This window comes from Gymnoscopelus braueri, assembly GCF_963280865.1.
Source record: "Gymnoscopelus braueri genome assembly, chromosome: 9".
NCBI classification, from domain to species: domain Eukaryota; kingdom Metazoa; phylum Chordata; class Actinopteri; order Myctophiformes; family Myctophidae; genus Gymnoscopelus; species Gymnoscopelus braueri.
In genome coordinates, this window is record NC_137610.1 from 17,888,490 (window position 1) to 17,906,237 (window position 17,748).

At 44.6% G+C, this 17,748-nt stretch overlaps 1 protein-coding gene across 1 annotated transcript in view; it reads right to left on the bottom strand.

The window, feature by feature from the left end:
• wwox (WW domain containing oxidoreductase) overlaps nt 1-17,748 on the bottom strand; it is a 174,873-nt gene that overhangs the window by 110,622 nt on the left and 46,503 nt on the right. Inside the window, exons 6-8 of the mRNA XM_080437671.1 lie at nt 16,905-16,993; nt 9,831-10,016; nt 3,453-3,717 (exon numbers count right to left, since the gene is read on the bottom strand). Of these exons, the coding sequence (XP_080293797.1) occupies nt 3,453-3,717; nt 9,831-10,016; nt 16,905-16,993 (540 nt within the window). The remainder of the gene's footprint in view (nt 1-3,452; nt 3,718-9,830; nt 10,017-16,904; nt 16,994-17,748) is intronic.

Here is a 17,748-nt window from a genome sequence, read left to right on the forward strand (position 1 = left end):
TGTGTGTGTGTGTGTGTGTGTGTGTGTGTGTGTGTGTGTGTGGATGTTATCAGACATAAGGGTTAGCTAATCGCTGTGTCAGCATGCCAGAATTTAATTACTAGCTCTACCTTTGTCCTTTAATATTTACTAACATCCACACTACTTCTAATTAACCACATGTAAAAAGACATTGCCACATTCGGGAGGAGCGGCCACTCTTCTATTTGTAACGGTGCTCTCTCGCAAATCCACAACACCACCACCACTGCCACAACCACCCCTCCTGCAGACCCCCCCCCCTCCCAAAATGCACAACTATCATCCACTCAAGGGTAAACACAATAATTATATTCTCTTATCTGGGCATGTGATGATAGGTGAAAGTTCTGCAAAAATAAGCAAACATTCAGCGAAAATACGCATTAGATGAAAATAGGCAAACATTCTGTGAAACATTGTTGCTATTTTCAGCATGGTGCATCTAGCACGGATTGGATCAATTTGAAATAACGTTGAATGTGATTGAATCCGAAGTCTATATGAAAAACAGAACTGTATAATAGGTGGGGGGGGGGAAGAATAAAAAATAAAAAAGCTAGCGATGACGTGCCAGGGAATGGCGGGGGAAAGAGGAACAGACAAATTGAGGAAATGTTCAGCGTGGCATTTTGTGAAAGTGCGCTGAGGAGTGGTTCATCTAATCTCTCATCCCTGTGTCGGCGGGAGCAGAGACAAATGACGGCCCGAGGCCTTGTGTCTGTCAAACATGATGGATCAGAACAACCCTCCACTAAAAACTCCAGCATACTGCCGCTCAACACATCACGTTCTCCCTTCAGTGCAAACACTAAATTGATAAAGTATGAAGAGTGGCTAATGGAAAGATGTAATAGTCAAACTAAAGCATATATTAGGGGGCTGTGGAGCCTAAAGGGTAGAAATGGTGCCAGCCATTGAAAAGTCTCACAGAGCAGAGGACGCAATATAGCAGCGGATAAATCACAGTGTTGGGTTTTATAGTTCATAACCGAAGTGTGCGAGGACGTTAACCCCGGGCACATGACTCTCGCACATGCACTCACATGCGTGTGTGCGCACATGCATACACTTCTCATATGCAACGATGTGCATGCTCTCTCGGACTCTAAATGTGTACACGTGCACGCACGCACGCACACACGCGCACACACACACACACACACACACACACACACACACACACACACACACACACACACACACAGCACACACACACACACACACACACACACACACACACACACACACACACACACACACACACACACACACACACACACACACACACACACACACACACACACACACACGTCTTTACACTGACTAAACTGAACTGTTGAGGTGATTGCCATCTTAAGGATAAGCTTAAGAGAGAGCCTCAACAGTAAGTTGATCTTAAACACTGATCCTTAAAGCTGCAATATTTTAATGAATAAAACATTATTTTAACCAATCTATATGGTAGAGTATATTAATACAATATTACATCTGCAGTGGTTGGAGGTGGTCTCCCTACTCTTCCATTGACAATTTGTTTTACTCTGGTGTGAAGTAGGACACCAGGGTACACATAGCGGTTGACAACCATAGTACTGCCTGAAGCTCATAAGTGCAATATCGTCCCTGGCAAAGCATGGATTTCCTCTTGGCTGATTGGAGGAAAAAAAAAGGTCTCTCACATGGTAGACCCAGGTTCGAATCCCAGGTAGGACAGAAAAGTTACCGATTGCAGCTTTAAACAGATTAAATAACGCTAAGTTTATACGTCACAAAGTATTTGTTAAGGTTATAAATAAGCCTATCACATGGCAAATGCTGTTCATGAAGACAAAGGTAACATCATACCCAGCAGCAGTATATAGACATTAGACAATCAAATATTTCTTTTTTTTCTCTCGCTCTTTTTTTTAACAAGAATAGAACGGTACCATTTTATAAACAATTTCAAATGCAAAATGCACAGGATGGTCAAATCCTCTGCAACACAACTGTTCCTCATTATCTGCCAATGCCTGGCTAACTTATGTCCGATCCCAATGAAGAAGAAGACGATACCGTTCTTGTGAAATTAATCTCAACATTGCCCATGTACAGTACAGTACAGTACAGTACAGTACAGTACAGTACAGTACAGTACAGTACAGTACAGTACAGTACAGTACAGTACAGTAGCCATGACAGCAACACACATCAGCACAACATCCCTGGAGCTGAACATCTGGGCATGTGTCCCTGGCTGCGGAGTGAAGGAAACATGCAAAGCAGTATAAGGATACCCTGCCTGGGACTGCACTGTATGTCCCCTGGCCTTAAGACAGGCCTGCATATGGGGGACACAGCACAAAGGAGGCTGTGTCACCCGGTAATGTAACTAATATGACCCAGCGATAACGCATCTCCAAAACACAGAGTAATGGATTCTCCTGCCGGAGGGTGAGGCTTATATGTGCCAAAAAAAAAAAATCACAGGAAGCTTGTTGTATGACTAACTTATAGATTATATATATAGCGGAGGGATAAGTGCTGCAGAGACACGAGTTTGTGCTGTACATTACTGTAACCTAATAGTGTGCAGGATCTGGAATAACGCATACCCTTGTCTGGAGAGCGGAGTGGGGGAATGGCCTCTCGGAGTTAAATAAACAGAGACGCAACGCAGCAGGAAGAGGAAAACAGACCTCTATCTCTCTATCTGTGAAGCCCAGGGATCTCTCTTGCTGAGCCCTTCTGCGCTCTGCACATCCTCCCCTCTCCTGGTCCCTTCGCCTCGCTCTCCCAACCGCGTGTTTGTCTCGTGCCAAGACAAACACACACTAGGCTGAGGAAGGTTGGCCCGTCATGCTCAGGAACTCAGGCAGGAGATGATAGCACTGCAGCGCGGTGACTTCTTTGACAGTTCAGAATAATACCGCTGTCTGCAGAAATATGGTGGCAAAAAGCCACTAAATGGCAGTAATCCAAGTCTTAAAATGGCAGTAATCCAAGTCTTAAAATGGCAGTAAGTGAATCATTCTGTTAGCTGCCGGGGTCATTAACATGTACTGTGTGACATTAAGGAATCGACTGGCGCAGAAAAATAACTTATGTGAAGATGTTAGGGCAGGGCAATATATATATATATATATATATATATACACATATTATAATGATATTGTGATATGAGACAAGATATCTTTTAGATTTTGGATATTGGAATATTGTGGCATGGTATATCCTGGTTTTAATCACGTAAGCCCTACTTTAAAAAGTAATGGATGAATGAATTAGGTATTTGGTAAAAAATACAGTGATATTTGATTTAGTCCATATCGCCCAGCCCTAGATGAGATACATGTACGAAGACTCTGGGTAGCTCTTTTCCCAGAATGTGTGTGTGTGTGTGGGGTGGGAGGTTCGGTGGGGGCGGGGGGGGTCGTCAAAACCTTGCTTACCATAGACTTGGTGAAGGGCCTGGCCAGGGTGAAGAGCACGCTCATCAGCCACCAGCTCCGGTGGATGGAGGTGTACATCATGTTCCCAGGATGCACTGCGTTGGAGACGACGCCGTAGGGCGAGAGGCGCCGGTGGAGCTCGCTGCTGAAGAGGATGTTGCAGAGCTTGGCGCGGTTGTAGGCCAGCATGGACCAGTATTCCTTCTGCGGGGGGGTCAGCGTGGACAGGTCCACCTTGCCGCACGAGTCCAACAGGTCAGTGAACCTGGACGGGACAGGACCAGATCCACAGTGGGTTACCGTTAGAGTGTAAATGGTAAATGGTACATTTATAAAGTGCCTTTATCCAAAGCGCTTTACAATTTGCATTACATTCACCCATTCACACACACATTCACACACCGACAGCAGAGTAACCGTGCAAGGCACCAACCTGCTCACCGGGAGCTATTAGGGGTTCAGTGTCTTGCTAAAGGACACTTGGACATTAACACAGAGGGGGAGCCCGGGATCGAACCGGGAACCTTCCAATTCCTGAGAGGCCGTTCTACCTCCCTGAGCCACTGACTCCCACGTGTGTGTGTGTGTGTGTGTGTGTGTGTGTGTGTGTGTGTGTGTGTGTGTGTGTGTGTGTGTGTGTGTGTGTGTGTGTGTGTGTGTGTGTGTGTGTGTGTGTGTGTGTGTATGAAGGTGTGAAGGGGAGTGTGTGTGTGTGTGTGTGTGTGTGTGTGTGTGTGTGTGTGTGTGTGTGTGTGTGTGTGTGTGTGTGTGTGTGTGTGTGTGTGTGTGTTTCTGTGTGTTTCTGTGTGTTTCTGTGTGTGTTTCTGTGTGTGTGTGTGTGTTTCTGTGTGTGTGTGTGTGTGTGTGTGTGTGTGTGTGTGTGTGTGTGTGTGTGTGTGTGTGTGTGTGTGTGGGGGGGGCTGTTGTAACAGCAGATGCGCGGCTGTGGCTGCATACAAATCAAAGACGTGACATGATGTTCTTTAATTGCCTGCGACAGAGCTGTTAAACTCCAGATGTTTGACAAGGCCCCTTAAACATTACACCGCTCTTTGTGTTATTATGCACTCGCACAATAACACCACAACGCACGCCACTTCCTGTGTCTGCGCGCGTGCGGGCGTGTGAGTGAAAGAAGAGGAGAGACAGAGTGAGTGAGAGGGGAATGAGAGCGAGAGAGAGAGAGTGAGAGAGAGGAGAGAGAGCAAGAGAGAGAACCAGCAGAACACATTCTACACATTAATCCAGTCATTAGAAAACAACCAATCAAAATGTCACCTGGTTTCCTTGTTGTGATTTTACAAGCGAGCTGCTTCTTGTTTACTGTCGCCTCTCGCTACATCCTTGCTTGGCTAAATTACAACATCTGCAGGCTTTTCATTTCATGTGCTGGAACTTCAGAACTGCTTTAGCAAGTAGGGGGTTGATAAATCAACTGCCTGAATGCCAAATGTACATACAGTCTTGTTGTTTATTGTAGGGGGGTTTTCTCTGAGTTTGTTAACGACTATCAACCTGGCATCCCTATTTTAGACATGTCAGTATAGGCATTTTTTTATGTTTTCAAACAAATTTGAATAAATTAGAAAAGATTAAAAAGTTGTGAAAATAGCTGATCTAAAAGCTCCCACTGTGTTGCATCGCTACATGATGTGAGCTTGTATATCAGCAATTTTCACTGCAATTGCTGCTGCTCTGGCAGTGCCAAATGTGGAGTCATACGTCATACTGTAGATATGTCATAGATGATTTGACGTCATAAGCTGGCCACATGTTGTCCAAGATCCACATTGGAGCCAAGCATTCCCAAGTGGATCACACAATCCACATGTTGCTAATGCTATTTAAATAGGGCTCAAGTGGTTAACATGCTAGACTGGAACTTGTTTTTACCCATGAGATTGGACTGATGATTATATACCCAACACCGTCTTCAGCATCAGTCCTAAAACGTCACGAGATGGACGGCAAAACTTCACGTGAAAATACATGTTGGTCGATGAAGATTTTACCCCCCCTCCCCTGTCTCCATAACAGTAGGGAGTTGTGGCACACAGGTCTATCAGAGGTGATTTCGTAAAGGTTATCATCTCCTCTGGTGTGTCTGAGGCCTGGTGGTGAGGGAGGGGGGGGGGGGTGAACCTGTACAGGGCCAATTCCACAGTAAGCCCTGTGTGGGGAACTGATAAAATGTCCAGCCATTACACCCTGTCTGTCCATCTCTCTCGCCCCCCCCTGTCCCCTGTAGGTCAGTGCTTTACCACGGGACAAGCAGCTTAGGGAAAATAATATGCTGGCAGGTCAGGGGTCAGCCGCTGTTTTGTGAGGGGAGGCTAAGTGAAAAAAAAACGGGGGGAAATTGGGAAAGAGAACGAAGATGACGCACAAACAAAAAAGGGAGTGACTTCAACGGATGTAATATTGGTCTGGAATGAGGTGGACAGAATGGAAGATGTGATGCCAGATATATTGTCTATTTAAGAAGAAAAATATCCCCCCTCCCTCTATTCTGTGTTGGTGTGTAACTGACTCCCTCTGGTCCTGCCTAAGCCCGACTTTGAGGGGTTTAGGGCCGCTGGTGATTATAGGGAAGAGAAGGGAGAATGGAGGATGGGGAGAGAGGGTGACTGGGGAAGAAGGAAAGGAAAACGTGAGGTAGAAAGTACGGAGCAGGAAGGGCTAAGTGCCATCCCTGGTCCAAGCTCTGCATTTGGATCTGGAGCCTGACGGCAATGGCATCAGGGCTGGTGATACCAACAGGCTCAATAGCCTAGTGAGAAGGCTGGCTCTGTTATAGGTGTCAGCCTGGACTCTCTGGAGGCGGTAGTATAGCAAAGGACCCTTGCAAAGCTGCATGCTATCATGGACAACAGCTCCCATCCTCTCATATGCACGCTACTATGGTTAAACAGGAGAAACATCAGCAACAGACTGATCCATCGGCACTGTTCCAAGGACTACCTGTGGTCATTTCTGCTGGTGGCCATCATTTGATACTGAATTGGTCAGTAACTCACTGATACTCAACAACATACATTAATGATGTTTATTGAAGCTTTAATTTGATTAAAATGGTCAGTAATTGACTGATGTTAAAAATACAGCCCTGAAACTTATTTATATACTTGTATTTATGCTATACTGAAATGGTCAGTAATTGAATGACGTTCAAAACACTGTACTGATGTTTTAATACATTATGTATTGGTAGTGTTGTAATGCTTTGTAAAAGTAGTGTGTGGGATTTTCTTTTTCTTTCTACTATTTTATTCATCCTACGCACCTGCACTGAAACTTATTCTGGAGGTGTGAATATTTCCAGTACCTAAACTTACTTCTGTATTGAAATGCTCAGTAACTGATACTCAAAAGAATTAGCTAATATTTTTTTATTGAATTAATCTTTATTTCAAAAATGTATTGAAAACGTTAATGGGATATAGAGACTGTCTAGGAATGAGAAGGTCCCCGGTTCGATCCTCAGCTCCGCCAAGCTTTGTATAGCCTGGTTAAGAGCCCCTGAGCAAGACACTTATCCTCCAGCTGCTCCCTTGTGCGCTCACTGCACAAGTCACTGCTGGGTCAATGCAGAATAGTAATTAACCCTCAGGAATCACTACAAATCCTCATTTGTATGTTAATATTATAATAAAATCATGTTAAATGTTCTTTAATAAAGGTTATTTGCTTCCGAGTCCCTTTGCATCATCATATCAGTGTATAATCCACAGAAAAGAGCTATATGTCATTCCAGATCACACATTCACTATATCAGCCATCGTATTGGTAATCAGTGAGTTTCCCACCTCTAAAATCGCTGTCAAAACATCCCATATTGGTCGGGAACTCTAGACATTGTGCCTTAAGGCCATCACTCACAACGACAATTTCTGAACTTCGTCACATGACAGATGCTGGACTGCAATTCACTTTGGAAGCGAGCGAAATACAATAGGCAGGGTGTAAACACTGGTGTTAAAAATGGAGCCAGCACTGGGATGTCATGGTCTTCACATCACACACTGGCTGAGATATGTATGCAAAGCATCTGTATTGCATGGTGAACAGTAGCAGCAGCTATTGTTCACCATGCAATTTCCTTCTACTGTAATTGAGTATTCTGCATTGTTCTTTTTATTGAATATCATTTAAGTATTCAGTAACTAACAACAAACAAAGCAAATAAATACACTATAGCGTATAGATGGTCCATGGAATAGGAAATAACAGCAGACAATAGTTGGCCATTATGTTGTCAAGAATATAAAATATAAATTGAATAAAATGTTATTTATCAGAATTCTAAATATTTCGTAGGCTATTAATAGAGCAAATTTAAGATTGCATTGTAAATAGAATATACATAGCCTATGCTCTGTCATACGACTAATTTCTAATACAGCAGGAGCATCTGGGTGGCGCAGGAGTAAAGTTTGCATTTCCATTGTTCCTGAGTAATGGGCACCGGTCTAGTAATAATAATTCAGAACACAAGTTGTCATGGGTTGTCTCATTAGAGAAAATGATACTGCAACACAAAACGTCTCTGTATTGCAGACGCGCTGCGAGAAAACATGCATCGTGTTAGCCTATTGTATGGCGGCCGAGCCAGAAACATGCAAGCTCCGTTCTTCAGCGAGTGAGTCATCAATCAATCATACATACATTGTCAATACTCGCCTTCTGGTTTCTTCTAATACCCTCCCCCCACCACACTTCTGCTCTGCTCTCATGTGTCCAACAACGGTACACTACGAGTCCCACAAGTGCTGTGACCCCTGTGAATATGAGCCTCACCATGCCCGACCCCATGCTCCTGTTCTCTCATGCATGGCAGCCTGTATAACATAACTCAACGGAGGCCCCTTGTAATATCGCCCGGCCGGTTTGATCTGCTAGAATAACTCTGCCTATGTCCTCCCCCCACCGTCTCAGGTCACTCTGCTCAGCTACCAATCAATCACTCCGATCGGCTGTCTGGCTGTCTGAAGCCGGGATCAATGTCTTCCGTGCACACCCGCTCTCCACCTCTCAGGCACATGACCCACGGCCCAGGGGCGAGGGAATACAGACCCACTGTAAAAGGCATTGTGCCTGTCTGGCTGTATGACAAGCAAAAACAGAACCCAGCCAGCAAAGGGGCACTGCGTAAGAGACGGCTCATCGAGAGAGAGATAGATCGCAGAACGGGAATGAGTGAGGGGGACGGGTGGACGATTCTTGGGGGGAGGTGGCCAGAGAGAAAACAGCCGATAGTTGATGAAAAGATTTTCTTTTTTCGTTGATAAGTCCATCCATCATGTGGATGATAGGTTTTAATGCGCGCTGACAGCTTATGGTAGGAAATGAGTTTTCGGTGAGTGAGGCTGTCATGTTTGACAACATGCAGTAAGTCTGATCTATCAGTCCGCAGAGGGAAAACTAGCAAACGTAGCTCCTGTCACTGCATGACTGGAGCTGTATGGTTACACTACAAAAAAACTAAGTTAGGGCAGTTTCTGGAGTAGCAGTACTTAAGGTCTATAGGACTGTGATTCTGATTCATAAATGGCCGAAGGTTGGGGGAACACAGGTTAAACCAGAATCTTGTCAAGTGGTTGAAATGTAAGCTACTGTAAGGTGCTTTGGATTGAAGCTGGCGGTAAACAACATACTGTGCTGTTTTAGAACCTTGATGTCCCTGCAATACATGAGCCATTTACTCAGACAGTATGGCTGCCTGTGGGTAGGGTACATTAAAGCTGCAATCCGGAACTTATCTATATCTATAAATTCACAAAACCTGGGTGTGTCTTAGCCAAGCTTGTCAACTCGGGCACCGCCCGAACCAATTGACTTCAAACTTGGAGTGTGTCGCCGCTGCCCGGGGGGTGGGGGGCATATTCACGTATGCCCATATATGTCATCAACACGGCCAAGAATAGGCTGGTGCCCAAAGGGCACCGGTCTAGTTTTAATGAATTAAACATTACTTTAACCAATCTGTATTGTATGTTAATACAATGTAACTAGCACATCTGCAGTGGTTAGAGGTGGGCTCTCTATTCTTCCTTTGAGAAATGAAAACCCTGGTGCCGGGTAGGACACCCAAGTGGTACTGCCTGAAGCTCATAAGCAAAACATCTCCCATGCATGGCAAGAAGGGTCTCCACCAGAGTGGTAAATGTTTGGTCTGCCACGATCCTGGATCGAACACGAAACTCATGTACAGTATTGCAGCTTTAATAAGCCGTTTCCATTAGGGCAGTACCGCGCTGTGCTATGGAACTCATGGTACAAATTATTTTCCATAGTATCAAGCCTCTAACCTGGTGCTGAACCATCGACCAAAGGAAGAGGAAATATTAGGTATTAGAGTTTAGTGCCCCAGCTGTGTACCTGTGGGACTCTGAAGACACCACCACTACACGGGCGGGGGCAGAGCGACGAAGGACGTCCTGCAGGCACCGGACCAGCAGGAAGTGGCCCAGGTGACAGATCTGGAAGGTTGACTCCAGGTTGTCCTCCGTCAGGCGCCAGGCCTGAGTGCACACAGCCGCGTTACACACCAGGATGTGCAGGGGCCTACATGGAGAGAGAGAAAGAGAGAGACAGAATATCAAACAGAAGTCATTACAACAGAGGGGAGGTATACAAGAATAAGGGGAAGACATTTTGAATGAGGGATATAGGAGGCAGGGTATTGTGTGTATAAGTGTTACCCTTGTACACAGTAATTCCTTAGTGTTGATTTTACTCTGAAGGCCTTGAAACTGCAAGCCACTGGAGACAGGAGTGTCACAACCATCCAGTCTGGATGAGCACTCGATTTTTGATATCCGCCTTTGCTGATATCTAATATTTCTGTGCTTTTTTCTCTTTTTCTAATAAAGTTTTGGATTCAGTTCCGGGATATATGGCTCAGTTTTAAACCACTTTGGTCATTTCAAAAGAAGTCAAACTTTTTCAGCTTGTTTTATACTTGATGCGGCTCACCTTTGAATGCTGAATATTATACCCCTAACCCTAACCTCTGGTATGGTGATTTTCATTTGTTTTCCTCTTCCATATGGCCATTTTAGACCAAACGAGGGACGGAGGGATGATGATGATGATGATGATGATGACGATGATGATGATGATGATGATGATGATGATGATGATGATGACCAGACAACGAAAGTAGCTGATCTATGTAAAGCAGGTAACTGAAGATAGTGAACACGGCTGGGCAGAGGCCAAGAGAAACGACACACTGAATGGCCTTAACCCTGTTTTTAACTCAGAAGGGAGGCGGTGAGGGGAGGCTGATGAGAGAAGACTGCACAATTGTGAAATACATAAGTACTAAACGCATAACACTGATATCTGTGGTAACTGACATCGTTCAGGGGCCATAAGACATATGTTTTACACACAGACAGACGGCACTCCCATTTTCATAGCCAACATCTTAGAGGGTGTTCGCTGCGATCGTGCCGGTGAGCAGAGAATGCAGGGATTGGTCAGGGCAGTGAGATAGAGAGAAAAAGAAAGAGAGAGAGAGAGAGAGAGAGAGAGAAAGAGAGAGAGAGAGAGAGGGGTCCTTGTCGGTGACAGCGTCGCTCCAGCGAGCTCGAAACCACGGTAACACAGGCGAAGAATCCAAACACACCCCACCAATTTTTAATTTCTTCCATTAGAATTAATTATGAGGCCGAAGGCAATTTGTGTACCCTGTGTTTAAGACTGCCTACTGGATTAATTAAAAACTGGATGCTGGAAAATTAATGTGTGAATTGTTATGCCGTGCTATAATGAGCCATCCCATGCTATTACAGAGGAGTGTACTGTACGATCACCTTCAGGCCTCCTAACACACAGGGTTCATTAAAGAGCACAAAAGCAAGTCGCAAGTCAACTCGCAGAGACTGTGGAGTGCAGACCTCAGCAGATTATCAATGGAACACACTGTACCAGTCAAATATTCAAATTTACCACCCGCCCACAGCTCAATCTCCCCCCCAAAAAAAAGAAATACTACTATGTTAGATAGTACAGCTAGAAGGCTTCTATGGGGAAAATATGTCCTATTTGACCTGTGAATATACACCTAACGACAGAAAAACTCAACTAATAAAAAAAAAAGAGCTGGAGCTGTGATGTCAGTCAGAGCTCTGAAAACCATTCCAAAAATCATTCAAAATATTAACCAGTTGAACCCTACAGTATATACTTCATTGACCTGAGTCCCTCAGAGGTCTATACCAGGACCCCCTCATTTTTCTGTCTACACCAAATCTCTTTGGCGTAGACGGAAATAGCTGTCCGACAAGCTTAGAAGCTGTATGTATGTTGTGTGTACGACTGTACGTGTGCACGTGCGTGTGTGTGTGAGAGAGAGAGAGAGAGTGTTATGCCTGAAGACATACGTGCAGGTAATAGAGTGGTTGTGAGCTTGAAGATCTGCAATTTTCAATGAATGTCCGCCAACAGCATTTTCGCAGAATGTTTGCCTTTTATAACATACCCAGTATTGGGACATTGGGCTCAAGTGGCTAATAAAAGACAAAACAAAATCTGGTTTCATATTTAGTCCAATGTCCTAATAGTGCCTGAAGTGCACCAATGTAGTTGTTGTTTCTCAAAAAAAAAAAAAAAACTCTCTCCTGGCTCGGTGCCTGACCTGCAAAAACCACGGTATGACTTTGGATCAGTGTGAACTGTGCACTCCACTTGCCCAACCCTTGACCTCAAGGTGCTGTTTAAACCTCTTTACATTGATCTCATGGCTGCAACGTGGGGATCTAATATCAAGCCCCGTGCTGCTCCGTAACCTTACACTGTGAAATCCTGAGTGTTCATTTCACTCCGAGTGTCACAAATGGAATCGAATGGGTGCATTTGGTTCCATTTGTGACACTCTCGGAGTGAAATTGACGCTCTGGATTTTACTGTGTAATCGTATACTGCAAAGACATAAGTCTGTCCGAAAAAAGAAAGAGCTACCTTCAAAAATAAAGAAATAACTAAAATGTAAACACACACAACCAACTTTTGTGTTAGCCAGCCAGTAAGGAGACCCCCCCCCCCCCCCCACACACACACACACACACACACACACACACACACACACACACACACACACACACACACACACACACACACACACACACACACACACACACACACACACACACACACACACACACACACACACACACACACACACACACACACACACACACAGCAGATGGGCCTCCGGTGAGTCTGCTTGTAATGTAAAAGGCCTGTTAATTCAACTGCCCACCAGTTAGCCCCTCTCTCATAAGCGCAGGGCTAATGAATGTCTTTAATAGGCCTATCGCCGCTCAACGCGGCCCCTATCTCCACATTAGGGCCTCACACGGCCGCCACGCGCGGCGCGCAATCTCAGTGTCGGTCAAACGAGGGCGTTAACTACCAAACAGGGAGACATCGGTTTATACATTTACTTTAAATAACCCCCTCCAGGTGAGACCCCTGACCTCTGTGATAATGCAGGCCAGCGGGAGGAGATTGCCTGTGTGAGCTTGACTCAAAGCATGGTCATTAACACTGCACTTTATTGTCCGTTGGGAAACAGGCACTGGCAGGCTTGGGCACGCACGCACGCACACACACGTACACACACACACACACACACACGCGCACACACACGCACACATGCACACACGCACACACGCAAACACACACACACACACACACAAACCACAAATACAAATGCAAGTACGTAGGTAGACACCCCTATTGAGTTAAGGTGGTAGCTCACACTCACATCTTAGTTATCCTTTCGCTCTCTCTCTCTCTCTCTCTTTATCATACACACACACACACACCCTCATATAGCTGCTCACTTAAAAAGTGAATAAGAGCGGTGGGATCATTTGACCTGGCATGCCTGTATGTAGACAGATTACCTATTAAAAGTAATATGTTTAAAATTGTGACAGGATAAATGTGGCTCTAGAAATTGAGGACAAAAAGAGCAGGTAACATTTTCTTTCTTCTTTTTTAATTGCACGTGTTAATTATGGAATGTTACCAGGGGTGTGTTCTGTCAGCGCCATCCTCTATCAATTATGCCCCAATGAAATTGCGCTGCATTCAACAATATCAATATCCAGGTAATTTCATTTCAAAGGAAGAGGCAATTAAAAGCAGAATGGGGGTCAATGGAACACAAAGCAGCGTGAAAGCCACTGACTGAAACACTTAAAAGCACGGAGGTGAGAAACGACAGCAAGAAAGGAAAAAGACTCTGATTACATTTCAGCTGTCAATGACACGCTGTTGGAGCATTATTGTGTGTGTGTGTGTGTGTGTGTGTGTGTGTGTGTGTGTGTGTGTGTGTGTGTGTGTGTGTGTGTGTGTGTGTGTGTGTGTGTGTGTGTCTGCGCGTAGACATTTATTATGTTCATGTCTATCTGTGTGCACACATTTGTGTGTGTATTCATATGCATGCACGCATTTGTGTGTGCCTGCTTAAAACTGCAGAGTGTCACTGCACGCTATATGCATACGTGGGTGTCTGCACCCCATAGCTGGGCATGTGTATGGCCGTGCACGTTGTGCACATATGCAAGTGTTTAGGAGTGTGTGTGTGTGTGTGTGTGTGTGTGTGTGTGTGTGTGTGTGTTATGCCTGAAGACATACGTGCAGTAATAGAGTGGTGGTAGAGTCAGACAGCTGCCCAGCGCCATTCACAGCTCAGAGCTCCCAGCCTCCACTCTGCTCTGCTCGCCTTCTGATGAGAATTAATGTACTCTGACGTCCCCTGGGACTCCCCAACCCACCCCCACAGCCCCCCCTACCCCAACAGCACAGCTAATGAAGAAATACAACCTTGCCAAAATACAGAGGTAGAGAGAGAAAGAGAGACAGACACAGTCAGAGGGAGAGAGAGAGAAAGCGAGACAGAGACAGAGAAAATGTCTGAAAAGAAAGAGAAACAGAGGTACAAGTATAGGTTGCAAAGTGTCACTGTCGGTGGAAAACGTATGTCCAAAACGGTTCCTTTTCAGGAAATGGAAAAAATAACCTGTTCAAATGGATGTAGTTATCATTTAGTCACAAGGAAGACTAAAGCTCTTGTTAATACTTTTCCTTGGTTAAATATTTATAAAACCCAGACAGACAACCACTTCCACTTTCAAAATAGAAAAAAGTACAGATCTACAAGCTCTCAATGCATCGCAATGCGATGAGTTGCGAGCCTGTAGATCAGCTATTTGAGCTACTATTATGTGACACTCTTGTACAACAAAGTAGGGAATTCATTTATGAAAAGATATAAAGGATGGACATGTGGAGATACATGGTTTCTGCCCAACAGCAAAAAAGGAAGATTAAGAAATCCAAAACAGGTGAAGTATATTGTGAGAAAAGTGGGGTTAAACGGCAGGGGCTGGGTAATGTGCTGGCAGAGCCTCCTGTAAGTGGCGTATGAGGGACGGCGAGGGCGTATGGAGAGTGATGAGATTAGCGAGAGAGAGAGAGAGAGAGAGAGAGAGAGAGAGAGAGAGAGAGAGAGAGAGAGAGAGAGAGAGAGAGAGATAGAGAGAGAGAGAGAGAGAGAGAGAGAGAGAGCGTTGGGGGAGGAGGACAGAAGGAAGCTATAGGGGTATAAAGTCAGGGAAGCCACCGTGAAGTTTGGCTGTGGCCCAAGACACGTGGCCTGGATGACCATACCCTGCCCCGAGGCTGCCACGGGCAATGACTGCCCTACCTTTCCCCTAGGGCTTCCCCTTGCATCAACACACACACACACACACACATACACACACACACACACAGTCCTGCCTAGACCTGTGAGAAAATGAGCAGTAAGGATGACAGAAGAGATGACCCCAAAAAAACAGCAACTGCATGACTGGCTAGGAGACACAAGACACACACCACAAAAGCTGACCGCCGCAAAACGTGCGCTACGGGGTCTGTCGGTCTGCTCAACCAATGTCATTATGAGTGTGTGCACGCACACGCACGCGCGCACACACACACACACACACACACACACACACACACACACACACACACACACACACACACACACACACACACACACACACACACACACACACACACACACACACACACACACACACACACACACACACACACACACACACACACACACACACACACGCTGCTGGGCCCTGCTCCATATGGTGTCCATCAGTGACAGTGCGGATGTCCCTTAAGCATGGTGTACGTGAGAACTAATGGCGAGAATAACAGCATAAAGCAATCTGCCGTTTAACAAAATTTGTCTGAAGAAACAACTAATTTCAATCCTTCTTTCTTACTAATTTCAATCCTTCTTTCTTCATTTTTCTTTCTTTCATCTTTAAATGTTTTCTTTCTTCCTCTCCTCATTCCTTCCTTCCACCCATTCTTCTCTTCAATCATTCTGAGAGAAAGTGGACTGTGGAAGGCACATGATGTCTCAGACTAACGGCATCACCAGGAGGCTGGGCGATTTGACTTCAACTGATTATCACGATTATTTCAAACTTTTGCGATTATGACTAATTAACAATTATTTAAAAAAACATAGTGAAAATAGCAAATTACAAGCTTGTAGATTGGCTAATTTCACCATTTTTGTACGTCACCATTGTACAACAAAGTATAACACAATACAGGATCAAGTGGTTAATCAGACTAATCCATTTAGCCGAATATAAAAAGTCTATTGGATTATTTTCGTGTTGATTTGTTGAAAAAAATATATCCCCAAAAAACCTTTCTTCTCGATTATTTAAGATTAAGTCGGTTATCGGTTCTAAATGTCAGTTTCGATATATTTACGGTTAATTAGCCAGCCCTAGGTTAGTCCAAGATGACACGCCCCGATTAACTGGCAAATTGGAGGCATGCTGTCATATTTGCTTTAATAATACTTGTATAATAAACTCCAGGGTCAGGAGGTCTTGACAAAACCCCGGTCTACCCTTTCAGAACACAGCAGTGTGTGCTTGTTTTTTTATGTTTTCATTTGTATCTAATTTGGATGGATATTTCCATTGTGTTTAGTTTAAATTAATTGTTAAGGTACTTTTACAGTTGATTAAAGTTTTTTAAGTTCCTTGCATTAACCTAGACAACAGTTGTAACAAAAAGGTTGCAGGAACCAGAGACTAACCAGAGTCATTACACTGAACAGCAGTCCAGTCATAACTGCGTCACCATTACTAATGACGGTTTTTGGTTGAATACTCAAAAAATGACCAACAAGAATGTTTTCACCAGTAGTTGTAGTTTTCATGCACGTACATAGAGTCAAAATCCCAATGCGTTCACAGACTTCTGACTTCCTCTCTCTGTCAGAGCTGCAGACATCCTCTCAGACAACAAACCACCTGGTGCTCTCTTCATCTTACAAGAGTTAAAAGGACAATGCAAAAGTCAATAACAGGGGTTGGGAGTGGATGAGAGGAGAGGCATACTCACAGTTTCTTGGCCTTGAAGGAGTCTGCAAACTCCCTGACGCTGCGGAGAGACGCCAGGTCGCACATCATGGCCTCCACTCTCGCCTTGTGCTGTCGAGAAAGTAAACATCATCAGTAAAATATCATGTTGTCATCACAGCGTCTAACCCTCATAATGCTGCATATTATCATAATCACGATCACCAGTCTTGCCAGATGAAAGATTAAAGATGTTTTATTTGTTAAAGCTCATATGAGTACAAGTATAAAAATCATTTGGTTTAGGTTCCTCAGCAGCGTACCACCAAAATCAATAATAAAGAAATAAATTGGTTATTTTTAGGATATTATTGCTTAACGAAAGCATATAGGAGAGACAGGATCAATGGTTGAGAGAGAAAGAGAGAGAGAAATGGGGCGGTGACATGTCAAAGTTCAAGGTCATGATCCAGATTCGAACCCAGGGTCTCAGCTTGTCACTGAAATGGAAACAGCATTCTTCAGCATAGAATACTGACACATTGTCCTAGTTCTCAGAAAAGACTTCTCAGGAAGCATCACAGCTTCTAACTGTCTCTTTTTTGTGTGTGTATGCACGTGAGCGTGTACGTGTGTGCGTGCGTGCGTGCGTGTGTGTGTGCGCGCTCGCTACTCTCTCGTCATATGGAGAGCGGAAAAAGATAAATGACTTAAGAACTGAATGCATAACTGCATTTACACACAAGAGGAAGATGGAGCTAAATATTCATCATGCGTTTGATCCCCGTTGCAGTAGACATGCACTGCAAGGTGCAGACCTTCAGAGACACACATACATGCCCTATGCCCCGAGAGGAGCCCTGCTTTCCTACAACATGACATGACCT